This window comes from Corvus hawaiiensis, chromosome Z (assembly GCF_020740725.1).
Source record: "Corvus hawaiiensis isolate bCorHaw1 chromosome Z, bCorHaw1.pri.cur, whole genome shotgun sequence".
NCBI classification, from domain to species: Eukaryota; Metazoa; Chordata; class Aves; order Passeriformes; family Corvidae; genus Corvus; species Corvus hawaiiensis.
Genome location: NC_063255.1, coordinates 24608736 through 24624367, shown reverse-complemented (window position 1 = coordinate 24624367; position 15632 = coordinate 24608736). Strand labels below are relative to the sequence as shown.

General features: G+C 40.9%; 1 protein-coding gene across 2 annotated transcripts in view; it reads left to right on the top strand.

Moving 5' to 3' along the window:
• Positions 1 to 15632, top strand: part of PDE8B (phosphodiesterase 8B) — a 72046-nt gene that overhangs the window by 52861 nt on the left and 3553 nt on the right. For both annotated transcript variants that reach the window (XM_048291950.1, XM_048291949.1), the window contains exons 11-20: positions 2049 to 2100; positions 5107 to 5184; positions 6086 to 6162; positions 7362 to 7526; positions 8296 to 8341; positions 8775 to 8910; positions 10100 to 10298; positions 11142 to 11359; positions 12465 to 12600; positions 14771 to 14938. In XM_048291950.1, the coding sequence (XP_048147907.1) occupies positions 2049 to 2100; positions 5107 to 5184; positions 6086 to 6162; positions 7362 to 7526; positions 8296 to 8341; positions 8775 to 8910; positions 10100 to 10298; positions 11142 to 11359; positions 12465 to 12600; positions 14771 to 14938 (1275 nt within the window). The remainder of the gene's footprint in view (positions 1 to 2048; positions 2101 to 5106; positions 5185 to 6085; positions 6163 to 7361; positions 7527 to 8295; positions 8342 to 8774; positions 8911 to 10099; positions 10299 to 11141; positions 11360 to 12464; positions 12601 to 14770; positions 14939 to 15632) is intronic.

Here is a 15632-nt window from a genome sequence, read left to right as displayed (position 1 = left end):
CCTAGCATGTTAAATTTATGCATGGAAAAAAAAAATATCTAAAAGAGCATTAAGCATTCTTACAGTGAAGATTTATGAATGGGGATTGACTTTCATGTGACTATTCCTGTGTGCTGAGCCTAGGTAATTATTAATGCTGCCATTGTCAACTTGAGACCTGGCAGGATAGAGTCCAGTGTTTTCACATTCATAAATTTACAAGAGAGGTGTTGTTTCTTTCAAGAACATATTGACCCAAGATTAACTGTATAACTGCCCTCATAACTTCCCTTACATGGCTCTTTCAGGACATGCCTGCAGAAGGGGAAGAGGAGTATTCAGAACAGAAATGTGGTTTATTTTTTTAGTAGAGCACTTGGAGAACTGCACCAAGGTTTCTGCCAGTTGTGCAGTAGACAGAGATATATCCATTGGCTTTGAGAGAAGCTCCAGGCTGGGGCCAGAACAAGCACTTCAGATGCCTTGTGTCTCTGTACAATACTTGATGAGATTTCCTTAACCTTACTCTGTTTGGATGAGATTATTTCTCTGAGAGTTTCTTGGATACAAGAAAGGTGTTCAAGCTTTTAAAATTTTTTTGGATGAAGAGTCACTTCTTACACTCCCCTGAACAAGATTTATATGGAACATGAGCCCAGGGTTTCCCTTTCTTCTTTTTTTTTTTCATTACAAAAAGCCATGCCTGAATTTTTTGGGGTTTTATTCCTTCCCATTTTCTTCTCTTTTCCTTTCACCCTCTTTACCTACCTCCCCCCACAGCAGACAGGAAAAAAAAAAAGATGTGCAAGAATGACAGAAAGAGAATTTTTATCATTCCTTTCCTTTCTTTCCTGAATAATCCTCATGAGGACCCTACAGCATGCACTGTCACAAACTGATACAGACACTAAGAGCATACAAGTGCAACCCTGTCATACTGTCCTTTAACCTGACAGGTTGCAACCATGGATTTCATGCTTCCATGCAATCTAGTGCTTCGCTACAGGCAGGTGATTGATTTGGTCAGAGGAACCAGTCACCATATGACAGTAATGGACTCCTAAATATTATGTGTACTGAATAATGTGTAATTACAGTGTCAAGCACTGACAATTATTCATCTGAAGTAAGAGGGTACGTGCATCATCTCTAGTGACTGCAGTAAAAAAAGTAATGTGTTATTTCTAATCTTTCTCTGTGTCTCTGTTAGCTATGCTTAAATACATCATGTGCCAATTTTCAAGGGAAGACTTGAGAAACTGCCATTTCTGGTCAGTTTTCCTACAAACAGCAAAATACTTTCTTCTAACCACATAACAAAGGAAAGGGGTGAGGTGATTAGCAGGTATTACACTGTTGTGAACTGGCCAGTACTTTTGTTTCTGAGAAGAATGAAAAAGCAGAGGAACATTTAATCTGTGTTATTGCAGATCAAGCAATAGATGTAAATATTAAGATATGGAAATATCTTATCTAAATTCTAAGAAAGCTTGAAATACCTACTGTTGGAGCTACCCAAGATGTTTCAGAAGGACAAAGAATTAAGATGCTGTGTTTAATTTTTCATTCTTGAGAATGATTAAAAACTACATAGAAATTAAGGTCTGATGAACAACACCTACCTCTACCCCTTATTTCCTGGAGAGTTATTTTTATAACTGAGTTTTTTTAAGTCCAGTTTATCAGTGACCCATGAAAGGATGCATTCAAAATTTGCTTCAATAGTTCTAAGAAAAAAAATTTTTTTTTTCATTTTATTCTTTTAGGTTCATATGCAAGTTGCACTTAAAACACTACCTAAAATGAGTATCAGTTCTCTTGTAAACACAGGCATTAAACAGGAATTTAGTACATAAAAGCACTTGTATCTGTGATCTTCTGCATGACACATCTGTTTGCTTTCGTATTATTTCTCTACATCTAATTACACCTGAAGAAGAGTCTTTGCCAAACACTTTTTTTAGAACAGCTGAATGGAAAATGCTGGATATGGACAGTGTTGAATGCAGCCTGTTTAAAGATTTTTTGTATTCTTTTTCCTTACATATATATTTTACTCTTATCTCCAGCTCTACAAGAGTCACCGTGAGGATAAGTACACAGGAGACAATTCCCAGTCAGGTTAGAATACTATAATTTACCTCTACATTCTGCCGTGCTGGAAGTTGTGCTGGGGGTTCTCTGCTGGTATGAATTGTCTCTTCCTTCTGTCCAGCTAGTGGTCAGAGCTGATGGCCAATGACAGATGCCAGCTGCTTCTGATGTAACACCATGAATTGGACTTAAAATCATCAATAACTGAGTCTCCTGTGCAGACCTCTTGCTGTGCATTTGAAGTTAAGAGGCATTGTTCTTTGTTGTATTAAAACACTGTGTTTGATCCCATGGCTGGTGTACCTTGGCACCTCTTTGTGTTTGAAATGTGGAATGTGCTGATTTGTGCCAGCACACCTGCCACAGTGTTTCCAAGTTTAGGACCTGTCAGCAGGCCGTTGGTTTGGCCCCAGCACAGGCTAAGACAGTTGTCTGAGGTGTCCAGGCCCGAGCAACTCAGTTCCAGTCAGCGCTGAGTTGCTGCAGCATGTCTGCAACCCTTGTCTTGTGTCTCAGGTGGGTTTGCTTACCCACAGACAGCACACTCCAGCCCTCTTTGAGTTCTGCAGAGAGCTTTTGACTAGAAGTGTGGCGCATAAAGGAATAATCCTTTCCTCCAGTGCTGTGTAGTGTTTGGAATAACACTTTTCCCTAAGGAAGGAGGCACTTAAGGCCAATTTTAAGCTTCTGAATCTAGTGGTCTCAGCCAGACTGATGTCTTATTATGAGTGAAAAGGTTCTCATGCCTTGTTACCTTCTGGCACCTGAGGCCTCTCCTGCTATGAAAGGTGAGACAATGTTGCTGTGCAACTTCAAGCAGCTTCTGGTTTTCACATGGGAGGAAGATATAACATACTAAGAGCATGCAATGTGACTGCTTGACATCCCCTGCTGTTTCAAGTAGCCTAAGAATACCTACAAACATCTGAGAGCTTTGTGATGCCAAATAACAGTGGGCAGGGGGAAGAAGAGACCATATGCAATTGGCTGCCCTCATTCTCTTTGCTGCCACCAGAACTGATACACAGTTTGCTCCTGTAGAGCAGAACATCACAGAACCATTTGCTCCTGTAACCCTGTAATAAAACCAGACTTTCTTCTCACTGTTTATTTCCTGAAAACAGGAAGGTGAAGAAGCCCATAAATTAAGCAGGACACTTGTTACTAATTAACACATTGACATTAGCTTACTAATGTTTTACATTTGTTCATTGTTGTGACAGATTTCAGCAACACTGGGAAGCCTCATACTAGGCACCACATTGATGAGTACAGTGCAGTAAAGTAGGCAACCTCAGAGCATGTCATGTAGGTTACCCTTCCCTGCAGTCCATGGCTGTGATCCAAGAATAAATTTCCCGAGCCATGGGCATATACCAATGTGATGAGCACAGAAAAGTAATCCATGTGTATCATGCTGTTTAAGGTGGTGTGATTTGTAACAAATCTGGATGATTAGATTTGATGCTCACCAGGCAAAGAAAAAATTTTTACCTAGGCATTTAAATATTTACAAATGAAACTGTAGTATGGCACAGAGTAGCTTTTATGCACCTGTGACTCTCTGGGGGGCATAGGCAAAGTTTCTGACTTGCTAGGTGGTATTTAACACAAGGAGAGTTGTTTGTCAGCTACAGCCACTCACAGCTCTGTCTACGTATAAATGCTTGGTCCCACTCAAGTGCCTTACGATAAACTCATCCAAATGCAACAATGGGGTTTGTAAGAGGAGTACTATAAAATAAATAAATAAATAAAATCATTTAACATGCATTAGTTATGCCTTGCTCTTAGGCGTCAACAGAGGAAAATGCTTCCAGTTTTTCCAGTTCAGACTACAACACAGAAGACCCAAGCTGTCCTATAAATCTGTGGTAGAAAAAGGGAATTAAGACAGAAACTACAGAAACTATTTCAGTAACTTTTAAGATGGATGAACTTTTAATTCTAGAGAATTGTATATATAAAGGCACAAAGTTAATTTCTGGGCATAGAGCAGCGACAGGGGATACACATCATAAAGTCACCCCAGGACAACATTTTATTTTGCTAAAGACAGGCTGCATACATCCTGTCTTGTGGTATAATCATGAAAATTGGTCTTTATGTTAAGAATATCGCAGTTATGATACTTCTGATTCTTCAAATGGTTTTATCTGCTTTTGATCCTTGCTAGGGTCTCTGATCCTTGGGTGGCATTTTAGATACTCTGGGAATAGGTACGATAGAGACTCTTGAAAAGAGGTAAACAGATGCATGGTTGCTGTTTTTAAACATAAGGGAGAGTGCAGAATTTAATATACTGGAGAAAAATGAAATTTTACCTGATTTTTTTTTTTTTTAGGCTCTTTCCTGGCATTTCATCCAGCTTTTGAATTGGACTGCATGTGATTAATTTCTCTTGCTTTAGCAAACAGCAGTTTCAAGAATAACAGCTTGTTGCATGGCTAATTTTCACAAGAAATAAATTGATTTTTTTATCATTCTCAGCAGGTTGGATTTTCCTTAAACACAGGGTACAAATAATTATTGCAAATAAAAGCAAAAGCTGTCTGAGTCTGAATTATGCTTTGGCTTGAAGTGTGTAGACTGAGATGAGATTTTTCTCATTTGGCTGAGGTTTTAGCCAGTTAAACTCAGCCTTGTTCAGTGGTCAGAGGAGAGCAAAAAGAACTCACACAAGGGGTTCAGCCCACCTGCCTGAGACATCTCTCCTGAAGCAGGATATCTGATAACCTTAGATGATGACAGCCTGCAAGACTGCTGCTTTTAGGGAGCTAAAGTTAGGTGAAGCAAGCCTCTGTTACATAAGGCATCTTGACTTGCAAAACACCTTTCCAGGTGACTTCAGACAAGTTGCTTTAAAATGATAGGCACTGAGTTCCTTGTGCTAGTGTGCAGAAATTACAATATTTCCCCCATGTATGTGATATTGTTAAGATCACTTAATTAAATTTTCATCATTTTAGATGAAGGAGATTTTGTAGAGGTTTTTCTTGATGCATTTTTAAAGCTTTTGTTTTGTACTTACAGAATCCGGTTCTTACAAGTGCAAGAACAGAAGGAAAGACTCAGTTGATGTTAAGTCAATAACATCGCAAAGTAGTGATGGTAAGAAAGCAAGCTGCAAGAAATATTGTATTATATGTATGTGCAATACTATACATGAATATATATTTATAAATAAATAAAGAACAAACTTTGCTTGGGCAATGAAACTGCAGACCAAAAGAATAACCAGACAGATTCACAGCTGATTAAACAGAGATTACTCCATTTTTTTATAGCTGCTGTAAAATTTCTTCTTTTTGATTTGAAAAGCAGTGCCCCAGCATGAGTAGCAGCATTGCTATACAATGCATGGCAATGCTAACTGCCTCCATAGGGAGGAGCAGTGACTGTGCCAAGGGATGGGAGCAGCTTGCTAGAAGTGTGTGGTGAAGTGTTAGTGCCACCTCTCTTAGAAAGCTGCAGCTTATGCTCCTGAACACGAACTTTTGGTTTTTTAATGTTTAACACGAAGGAATATATTGCTGCTAGCTACTGGAGAGCAGTACTTCTACTAATCCCACTTGTGACTGCTTACAAGTGAGACAGTGGTGGCAGAGATTTCTTTCTGCCCCTATATGTTGTGAGAGAAGCACTGCTTAGGGGGAGCAAAATGGTTTTCATTAGAGCAGCTGTACCATCAAGATGAGGGACACACACAGACTTACAGGAGGAGCCATGTCTGACACAGATCTATTGCAATCAAAGGGCATGAAGTGTAAGTACAGCTCCATTCTGAAGTGAAGGATGGATGGATAGATAATCTGACATCAAAAGTGAAGGGTGGCTGCCAAAGAGGCAGACAACAGTGCAAGAAATGAAACAATGAAGTAAGAACTTGCAGGAGGAGAGATACAGGAGAAATGGGATACAAGACTCTTATTTCATTGTGCTGTTCCCCGGCCTTCCACACTCTCCAAATGCTGTCATCTGATTTACACTCTGTGGCTCTCTTTAATGGCAGCTCCAAGTTTACAGACCCGACGGTACTCTTCAATGGCACGGATTCACTCTATGACAATAGAAGCTCCTATCACAAAGGTGAGTCCTGAGCAGACTTTTCCACAAACTCCAGTCTGGAGTTGCACTCATATGTCATTTCTGAACAGAGAAGCAGAGGTTTCCTGTACTTTGTATTTAACAGAATAATATAAGTAATTTTTTTTTTTAATACCACTTTCTATATCTCATCATGGCATTCCAAATGCTAGTCATAACAAAGAATATTAAGGAGGGGAGAAGGGTGCCCTTGCTAGATGCATGGCTTCTGGCAGGAAGGGGACACTGCTCTGTTGGGTCATGTATGAGTAGGAGAATGTTCTTCCAGTCTCACCTTTGCTCTCACTATTGATATTTATAAGATACCAGACAGAGGAGGGAGCACCTGCACCATCTTCTGTCTTTCCCACTTTCTGCAGTCTTTTCTTCACTATCTGTTTTATACAAACTCTGCTGTCACAAACCAGCTGCACAGTCACTTGTAACACATGAGGGTGTCCGGTATCTTCCACTTTCAAACCATTTTTTCCTTTCTCCCCATTTTTTCTTCTATCATCAAGCTCTTATTTCCCAGAACCTCTGTGACTCTTAAGAGCAACTGGGTCTTTTCCTTATCCTCGGTTGTACCCACAAGGGAGGCTTGTAGTGGCTGTGTAGCTTCATCTGGCTCCTGGAGAAGACAGCAATGGAACTTTCTCCCTGTCAGTTTTGGCAGAGCCAGGAGCAGTCACTGCTGCATTCCCAGATCGTCACTGAGGCACAGTGTGGGTTTCAAACAGCCATCCTCTTCTCCCACAGCCCAGCTCTTTCTGCTCTCTGCCCTTCATTTCTACATGGAGAAAACTAAGGCTTTACATCCAATATCAGGATATCTGAGTCACATCCAAGAGTTGTTTGTTTGGGTTTTCCTCTAGGGATTGAATAATTGCTTCAGAGCAGACCTGGACATGCTGAAGGACTGGGACATTGCTAGTTTTTGGTCCACCCACCTGCAACAATTTCAGATACTTCATACCGTTCTGCTTTCACTTCTCAGGAGTTTGCCAGCTAAAAATAGCAGATGGATACCAGGAAATCCGAGCACAAATTTACATTTTCAGAGTTGTACTTCAAGGGTTGTAGGGAACTACACTGCATTTCCTAAATGAGAATTAGCATAATCAAGCCAAGAATAAAAATTTTGTAATAAGAAAAAAAGTGCCATTCACTTTTCTTTGCCTGCCTCCTTAATCTGCTTTCAGGTTATTAACATAATTAATGCTGCCCAAGAAAACAGCCCTATCACAGTAGCAGAGGCCTTGGACAGAGTTCTGGAAATCCTGCGGACAACAGAACTTTATTCCCCTCAGCTAGGTACCAAAGATGAAGATCCTCACACAAGTGATCTTGTTGGAGGTCTGATGAATGTGAGTAAAATTAGTAAAGACGAAATTGCTGCTACCAGTGTCCTACATCACAGTTCAGTGCTCTGCTGTGCTAAAATTTCCCAAGCAATGGGAAGGGGACTCATAATTCATCACCATTTCAGTTAAGTATTTTGGCCTCTTTGCTAGCAGTAGGCACTAGGATGTAGACGGCCACATCTCAGTCTACTGGGTGCATTCCTCTTCACATACAAGTGAATGAGGTTGCCATTAGAAACTACATCCAGTCTCTGGATTTGTCTCAGAAGATACTGAAGGAGATACTTTTTAGAAACTCTAGAAGCTTATATGGGATTAGAGGCTTGCTCTATAGGTGGTCCATTGTATCAGTGAAGTTGCTTTAATCAGGTTCTGATTTTGGTCCTGTAACAGCAGCAAGATAGAGACTATCTAAATTTTGTCATGAATTTACTCATTTTTTAATAGACACTGAGCTAATCCCTGCCAAATAATATAAAGAAAATTTAAAATAAATTATAGTGGCCAATTTGAATGATGAAATCCTGCAGGTGCCAATGAGAGGATCAAGGAGGGCAATATACTGTGTATTTAATATCTTTTCTGGAGATCCCATACCAGTGTTCCCGGGATCCTCACATATTTATTCTGAAAGACCCTAAAACAAGGATTATGCTATACTGCTGCAATAAGAGCAGTGCTTTTAGTACCTGGGAATAGTGGCTGAAGTGCATGTAGTGTTCTTGCAACTAGTGATACAAAAAACGTAAGATAAACTTGCTTTCTTTTTCAGGATGGCTTGAGAAGACTGTCAGGAAATGAGTATGTGTTTTCTAAGAGTAAGCCACCATTTTAAACTTCCCTTTGCACGTGTGACTTCTTTTGTCGATACTGCTAACATACAGCTTCAGGCTTATTTGCAGTGGGATATATGTCTCTGGAAATGGTTGTCTAAATGACTGCAGCACAAGTGCTAGACTGCCTCCATTTTGGTGTTGAAGCAGGCTCAAATAATTAAATTAATGTATTTCAAAATGTTAGCAAAAAACCAAACTGTCACTCAAAGAAATGTTCACTGATCTTTTTGGTTTACGTTCGAATGCTCTGTAATAAACCTTTATATTATAGGCATTTACAGACTTTTTCATGTCAGGAAAAAGAGTTGTTTTTCTCAAAGAGAGTTGTTTTCTAAACGGAATTCTGAAGAGGGGCTGTGGTAGTGTAGGGGGAATAACCTGGAAATGTGTTAATTCCCAAATTCCATTTCAACAGATATGAACCTGAGCCATACTCACCTTCCAGTGCCAAACACCATCAATGATGTTCCACCCTGTATTGCACAGCTCCTAGATAATGAGGAAAGCTGGGACTTCAATATTTTTGAGTTGGAGGCTGTTACAAATAAAAGGTACTGGACTCCTTTCCCTGGGTGCCCAGACAAAGTTTGTTGAGGAGCTGTAGCTCTGGAAAAACTGAAGCACGACACAGCAAATCTGTGAGAGCCGTCTTGCTTGACTCACATCCACTCTGTCCAGCTGACACTGTTCAACATAGTCTGATGTTGCTATGTGCTGGATGCCCTCCAGATGGCCCTTTCTCCTGCTCATGTGCAAATGGTCATGCTGGAAAAAGCAAACCTCTCCCCTTCCTCACCTAAATCATCCTACAGTTTGGGAAGATCTAAAGCAACTATGGCTTTTGATTATAGGGATAAAAAAATGGGATGGAGGATAAACCAGTGATAGGATCAAAAGACTGGGATTTTAAAGTTTATAATGAAAACAGACATCAGTAGCCTTGAGGTCATGCAGACCGCAAAAATAAGCACATCATCCAGAGAGAAAAGTGGTTTTCATTCCAAGATGCAAAGAATCAAACAAGCTACCCGTTCTTTTGTACTCTCTTAGCACAAAATGGCCACTTTCGAAATTTGCATTTGTCCGGTTTTAATCTGCAGATGTTGGGGTTTGGTTATGCCCTCCTCAGCTCAGAGGCTTTGTAGGTCATCTTGCAGGAGTGAAAAATGTGACTGATGGACCCTCTCATAGGCAACACAGAGTAAAAGACAACCCAGAGTGGATTTGGATACAAGAATCAAAAAGATTAGAGGCTTTACTCTGTTTACTGTTTCACACATGGGCTTCCCAGCATTGTGCAAACACACAGACACAGCACTTGACAATTGACATTTGACCTTTTTTTTGCTTAGGGCTTTTTAGCCTTTGGGATGTGCCCATGTCATGTTCAAAGTCTGCTTTTTCTCCTCAGGAAAAAGATAAATGAAATTTTGTTTATTTGACAGATACTAAACACAAAAAATTGGGCTTTTAAGATTTTTTTTCTGAAGCCACACGAATTGTTGAAACTCTAATGGAACTGCATTATTTCTACAAAACGTATTAAAATAATGTCTGAAAGGATGGTAGATGCAATAATTTGTAACCTTGGCCAGACTTTTTAGAGATTATAGATATGCACTTTAAAAATGTTTAGCATTCCCCCTTTTTAAGGTCTTGGTTTCTTTTTGAATATATCGCTTTTAGAACATCACAAGTTCCTATTTTACAGCACTGCTTTTTTCTTCTATTGTTTTTCAGGCCATTAGTGTATTTGGGCTTAAAAGTTTTTGCCCGGTTTGGGGTCTCAGAGTTTTTAAACTGTTCAGAAGCAACACTACGGGCATGGCTGCAGGTCATTGAAGCCAACTACCATTCCTCCAACTCATACCACAACTCCACACATGCGGCAGATGTCCTGCATGCTACCGCCTTCTTTCTTGGGAAGGAGAGAGTTAAGGTAGAACCATCACCTAGGAGTTCTCTGGGCTAGGATTTCAACGTGTTTGCCATTTTATGTGTGTCATTCAGAAGTCAGATGTTTAAATAATGGTCCTGGCTTCATAAACTCTCTCTGTCTTTGAAGTCTTCCTGTGATGAAAGCAAGCTCACACTGTTTCTCTAAAGTCTGTTTATAAAAATTTACATTTTTAAGTAGCAATGATGGGGGTGGGGAGGGAACCTGGTTCTTTTCTGTCTCTTGGTAACTGGCTGTATGTAACAGTTCTTAATAACGCTTCACAAAAGCTTTGGAGAGGGAGATGTGAGCTATTCTCCCTGGTACTCAGCAACAGGGCATGTGGGAAAGGTTCAAAGCTGTGCCAGGGGAGGTTCAGACTGAACATTAGGAAACATTTCTTTACTGAGTGGTTAAATACTGGAACAGTAATTCCCAGAGAGGTGGTTGATGCCCCAAGCCTGTCAGTGTTTAAGGAGCATTTGGACAATGCCCATAATAAAACATAGAGGGTGTGTAGCAGCAGAGTCCATACAGATGCGTTCAGGCAAGCATATAAAGTGCAAGGAAACCATTAGGTGATCTATCCATTAAAGAATGCTATGCAAAGATATTGCTTGGGTGACAGCAATGTAAAAAGCTTCATTAATGAAAGCATATTTGGGTAAGGGTAAGAGTGGGAGTTTTGTGGTAGGTAATCTGTGGGCACAGGGAATGGAAAATGATTGCAAGGAGGTAGAATCCCTGCTTAAGTTTACATTTGTGTAATTGTGGGTACCTGGAAGTAATCAGAAAATATTTACTGTAATTTTTGTGCCACATTCTAATTTTTCTCTCTTCCTGTAGGGAAGTCTGGACCATTTAGATGAGGTAGCTGCATTAATAGCTGCCACCATTCATGATGTAGACCATCCTGGACGGACCAACTCTTTCCTGTGCAATGCAGGCAGTGAACTAGCTGTCCTTTACAATGATACAGCTGTATTAGAGAGCCATCACACAGCACTGGCGTTTCAGCTTACAACAAAAGACAGCAAATACAACATTTTCAAGAACATTGATAGGTGTGTCTGCTGGAGAAGGGGAGTGTGCTTGTGTGGATTGCTTGTTTGGAAATTTTAGTTTGGGGCAAATTGAGAGCCTATCTTCTAAACAAGAATACACAGTTTAAATACACATATTAATATTTAACCTCTTGCAGAATCCTATGTTCCATGATTTATAAAAAGGCTTTCATTTCCCCCTTACCCTCCCTGTCTTCCAACTTGTAATTATTGGAAGCTTAGATAGATGTTTAATAATCTTTTATGGATTACATTAGGATTTCAGGAGTACTTTGCACAGGTACGTATATTTTTATGATTTAACTATTGTATTATGTCCAGAAGCACACACTGGCTGATCTGCTGTTCCACACAGGGTCTGCCTGCTGTCACCACGGAGTCCAGTTTTGGTCCCATTAACAGCCCCAAGGCGGCATCTTGGCCCACTGCCTTTTCATTGAAGGAGCCTGGGCATTACTTTTCTGGGGTGTGTTTTCCACCCCAGCAGCTAGATGCTGCATGTTATGTCTGCACAAGGTCCTATGCATCCCAGCACTACTGCATTCACATGGAATGGAAAGGGTGATGGCAGAGGACATAAAGCTCTGGGAGAGCTGGAAGCTCCCTGTGGTTGGCTGGGCATGCAAGTAGCCCAGGAGTTCCCACTGCATGACCCTTACTTTCGTAGGGACAAGGTGAGAGAGAAAGAGGTCTGAAAGGGAAAGGGCCTGACCCCAAAGAGGTAACTGATTTGTTTACTTCCCACAACACTGCTGTTTTTGAAAAACCTGAGATGTGCACTCCAAGCTAACATACTAACATACAGTGCAATGGACGCATTGGTGCCATTCCTGGAGAAGTTATCTTAGTCTTAAAGCATTATGAAACTGAGTTGTTTTTGTTGACCTCACAGGATTGATTTTCATTAGCTAAAAATAACAGAGCAGGGGGAACTCAGAGAGGCATCTTGTCCATTCCTCCATCCCCAGACTGTTCCTAACTCTGAAGGTGCCAGCTTGTGGCTGAGCCCCGGAGCAGTGTTTTGCAGCGCTGTCTGGGCAGGGATGAGGAAAGGGCAGAGCTCTGTCTGGCAAGCTTGTGAGCAAGAACTATTTTTCTTTCCTAGAAATCGCTACCGGACATTGCGACAGGCTATTATTGACATGGTTTTGGCAACAGAGATGACGAAGCACTTTGAGCACGTGAACAAATTTGTGAACAGTATCAACAAGCCTGTGGCATCTGAGGAGACCAGCCCACATGTAAGTGCTTGCTTCACGCCTTGACACATTTCAGTGAAGTTCTTCCAAGACAACCTTAAGTATCATTTTCATTCACCTTGCATAAATTTGCATTGTGGTAATGCCACAATTACACAAATGGATTTGTGGCCTCACATATCAAAGTGTGAAAAAATACTCTTCTTTTCTTTTCTGCTCTTAGTTCATTTAAACACTTCATTTTATAAGCCTTGTGTTCAAAACCATCTTGTATTCAGGAAATGTACGGGTGAATGTTGTTTTACATGGAAAATTCTGTGCACGGAGCCAGGTTGGCAGCTGTGCCTATGGTCCTGTCTTCAAACAGTGGGATTTGTCTGAGCCTAGGACTGTAATTGAGGAACCTCCTTGACAGTTTTTTGTCTGTGTAATCTGGAGCCTTCAAGTCCTGAGGAATAACTTCCTGAGAGCTTTCCACTCCTGACTGTATTAAGAGATGTCCAAGCCTTTTTGTGTAACAGTTATACACCCTAATGTTCCACCACCAGCCAAGGTTTATTTATAAGCTGCCTCTGAGTTTCCCATCCCCTCTTACCTGCTCTTGCCACCTCTTGAGGCTGAGCACTCAGGGCCTGACCAGGTTCTTCAGGGCAGTGTTACCTGAGGAAAGACTATCTTAACCCACCTTAGTGAAAATAATGCTTTGTTGGAAACATGCAAAAAAAAAAAATCAGACAAAATTGAAGGTCAGCAATACTAAACCCAAATAGAAGTAGCTTCTGTTACCTATCCATAACTGGACTTTGTACTGTAGACTGTCATGGGTGCCGTTTACAACTTTAAAGACAACATTCTGTCAGCTGAAATTACCTGCTTCTAGGGACTGCTGAGCTCCACTCTTCCAACAGTCTGAGCTGGAAATCACAAACACTGCTGAACTCATGTCACAATAAAAATCGAGGACAGAACCACTTGCACTACAGACTTCTTGTTTTCCTTCAGTATTAGGTTGTTCGGTTCTTTACTGTTAGCAGTGGCTCTTTCTGGTTTGGATCTTGAACAGCACTTAAGGTACAGGGTTAATTAGAAAGCTCTTTGATGGGCTACCCATGCTGAAAAAGGATTAACTGCTAAACATAAAGTTAGAAGATTAATGCCTGAATTGGCAAAAGTCACTGCAAAGTATTTCCCCATAAACCACAAAGACATTAATTTAGCTGTGGTGGCGAAAAGTACTTATGTTCAGTTTTTGACTCAAGAGTTGAATTTAGCAGTGAAGGGAGGCCAAAATCACACAATATATTATTTTGAGAATAGCATTAATGCCATATTAGCAGAGGTGGAGGCCTTTCATTACTCCATAATACACCTGTGCCTTTCTGAACTGTTCAAGACCCAGAATATGATGCCACAGCAGGCCCAGAACAACTACCTTGTCACCTCCACCTGGTCTCCAGAGCAGTCAGTAAGAAGTTTGGTTTTTTACTGTCTAGGAAGCCAAGAATGTCTGTAGCCGGTCTGTCGCTCCTGTGATTTCCTACTGTTAATCTCATAGATTATGTAAAATTTCACCCTCACTGGGAACTAAAGTCAAAGATTATTCCAGGCTGAGGGTTCAAAATCTGGCACAAAGAAAGCAGTTCTACTCAAAACCATGCTGGAACTGAATGTCAGCGACCGGCTTTTCAGTGTGTAAAAGAAACTGTTGTGCAAGTCAGTTTAGCCCCCTGTGCCTGTCTCAGTTTTTTCATTTAGGAATAAAAATCTAACTCCGGAAATTCCCCTAAGTGAAGTAGTCGCCTACCATCACCATCCCTGCATTTAAACATTTAGAAGTGAGGAGTGTTTATGAGCTTGAAGTCAGTGAATGCATCCCGTCATGGCCTCTTCCAAGCGGGCAAGGCTGGGATGCAGAGAAGGTAACATCTTACCTGATGAAGAGCCTGTGGCTCTTTATTTCACTAACTTTGATATTAATTTTGAGAATCTTCACAATTATAATATGTATTTGGGTTATCATTAGTTACTTAGCAAAGCTCCAGCTCTCAGACATCACTTTCTTCTCCAAGGTCCTGGTGTTCTGCATGAAACTGTAAGGCAGCAGACTGGGTGCCTGCTTAGTGCCTAAGTGCAGTAGAGCTGATAATGACGCCCTCACTCCTGCTAGCAGGGGATGCTGCCACTGGCCCCTGTAACCAACTCTCCTTTACAGAGCGAAGGCAGCGACAGTGAAGGTACAGCCAACATAAAGAATTTTCCAGACAACCAGACACTGATCAAGCGCATGATGATTAAATGTGCAGATGTAGCAAATCCATGTCGCCCCCTAGAGCTATGTATCGAATGGGCAGGCAGGATTTCAGAGGAGTACTTTGCACAGGTACGTGTATCTTTATGATTTAACCATTGTATTATATCCAGAAGTGCACACTGGCTGATCTTCTTTTCCACACAGGATCTGCCTGGTGTCACCACAGAGTCCAGACATATGTTTTTTGTTCACAGTCAGAACTGGCCCCTCAATTTCATGCAGAAAAATTCACTCCAAGCAGTTAGCTAGTTTGCTTACCGTGAAGCTCATTGTACAGAATGGTGGAAAGGAGGTTTTACACTTTCTTCATCTGACCAAAATTATTTCATTAGTCCTACTCAATTTAACTGGCTGAAATTCAAGACAGTCAGCACTCTAGCTTCTTGTCCCAGTACCTTCCCTGAAGATTCATGCCTCAGCTGAACTATTAGGATGGCCCTTTCTCTTCTAAGATGGCATGTGAACTACTATCATTGTAGGCAGAAGTAGTGCAGGCATGTGGGCAATTTAAATACTTATCACACATGGGATGTCTCCAGACAGAACTGGAAGCTCGGCTTTCTTTCTCCAGATTCAGTTTTTCTGACAGAAGTGCAACCAGCTTCCTGAAACACTCTTTTAGCTCTTCAATTAACAACTGACAAAATCATAGCTTTTATTTGCCAGTAATGGTGCGGAAGCAAAAGCTATGAGTGGAGAGAAAGAAGTGGGCATGCCTACCCTTCAAATTCAGATCACACATGTGATAGTTACTACTGAAAGA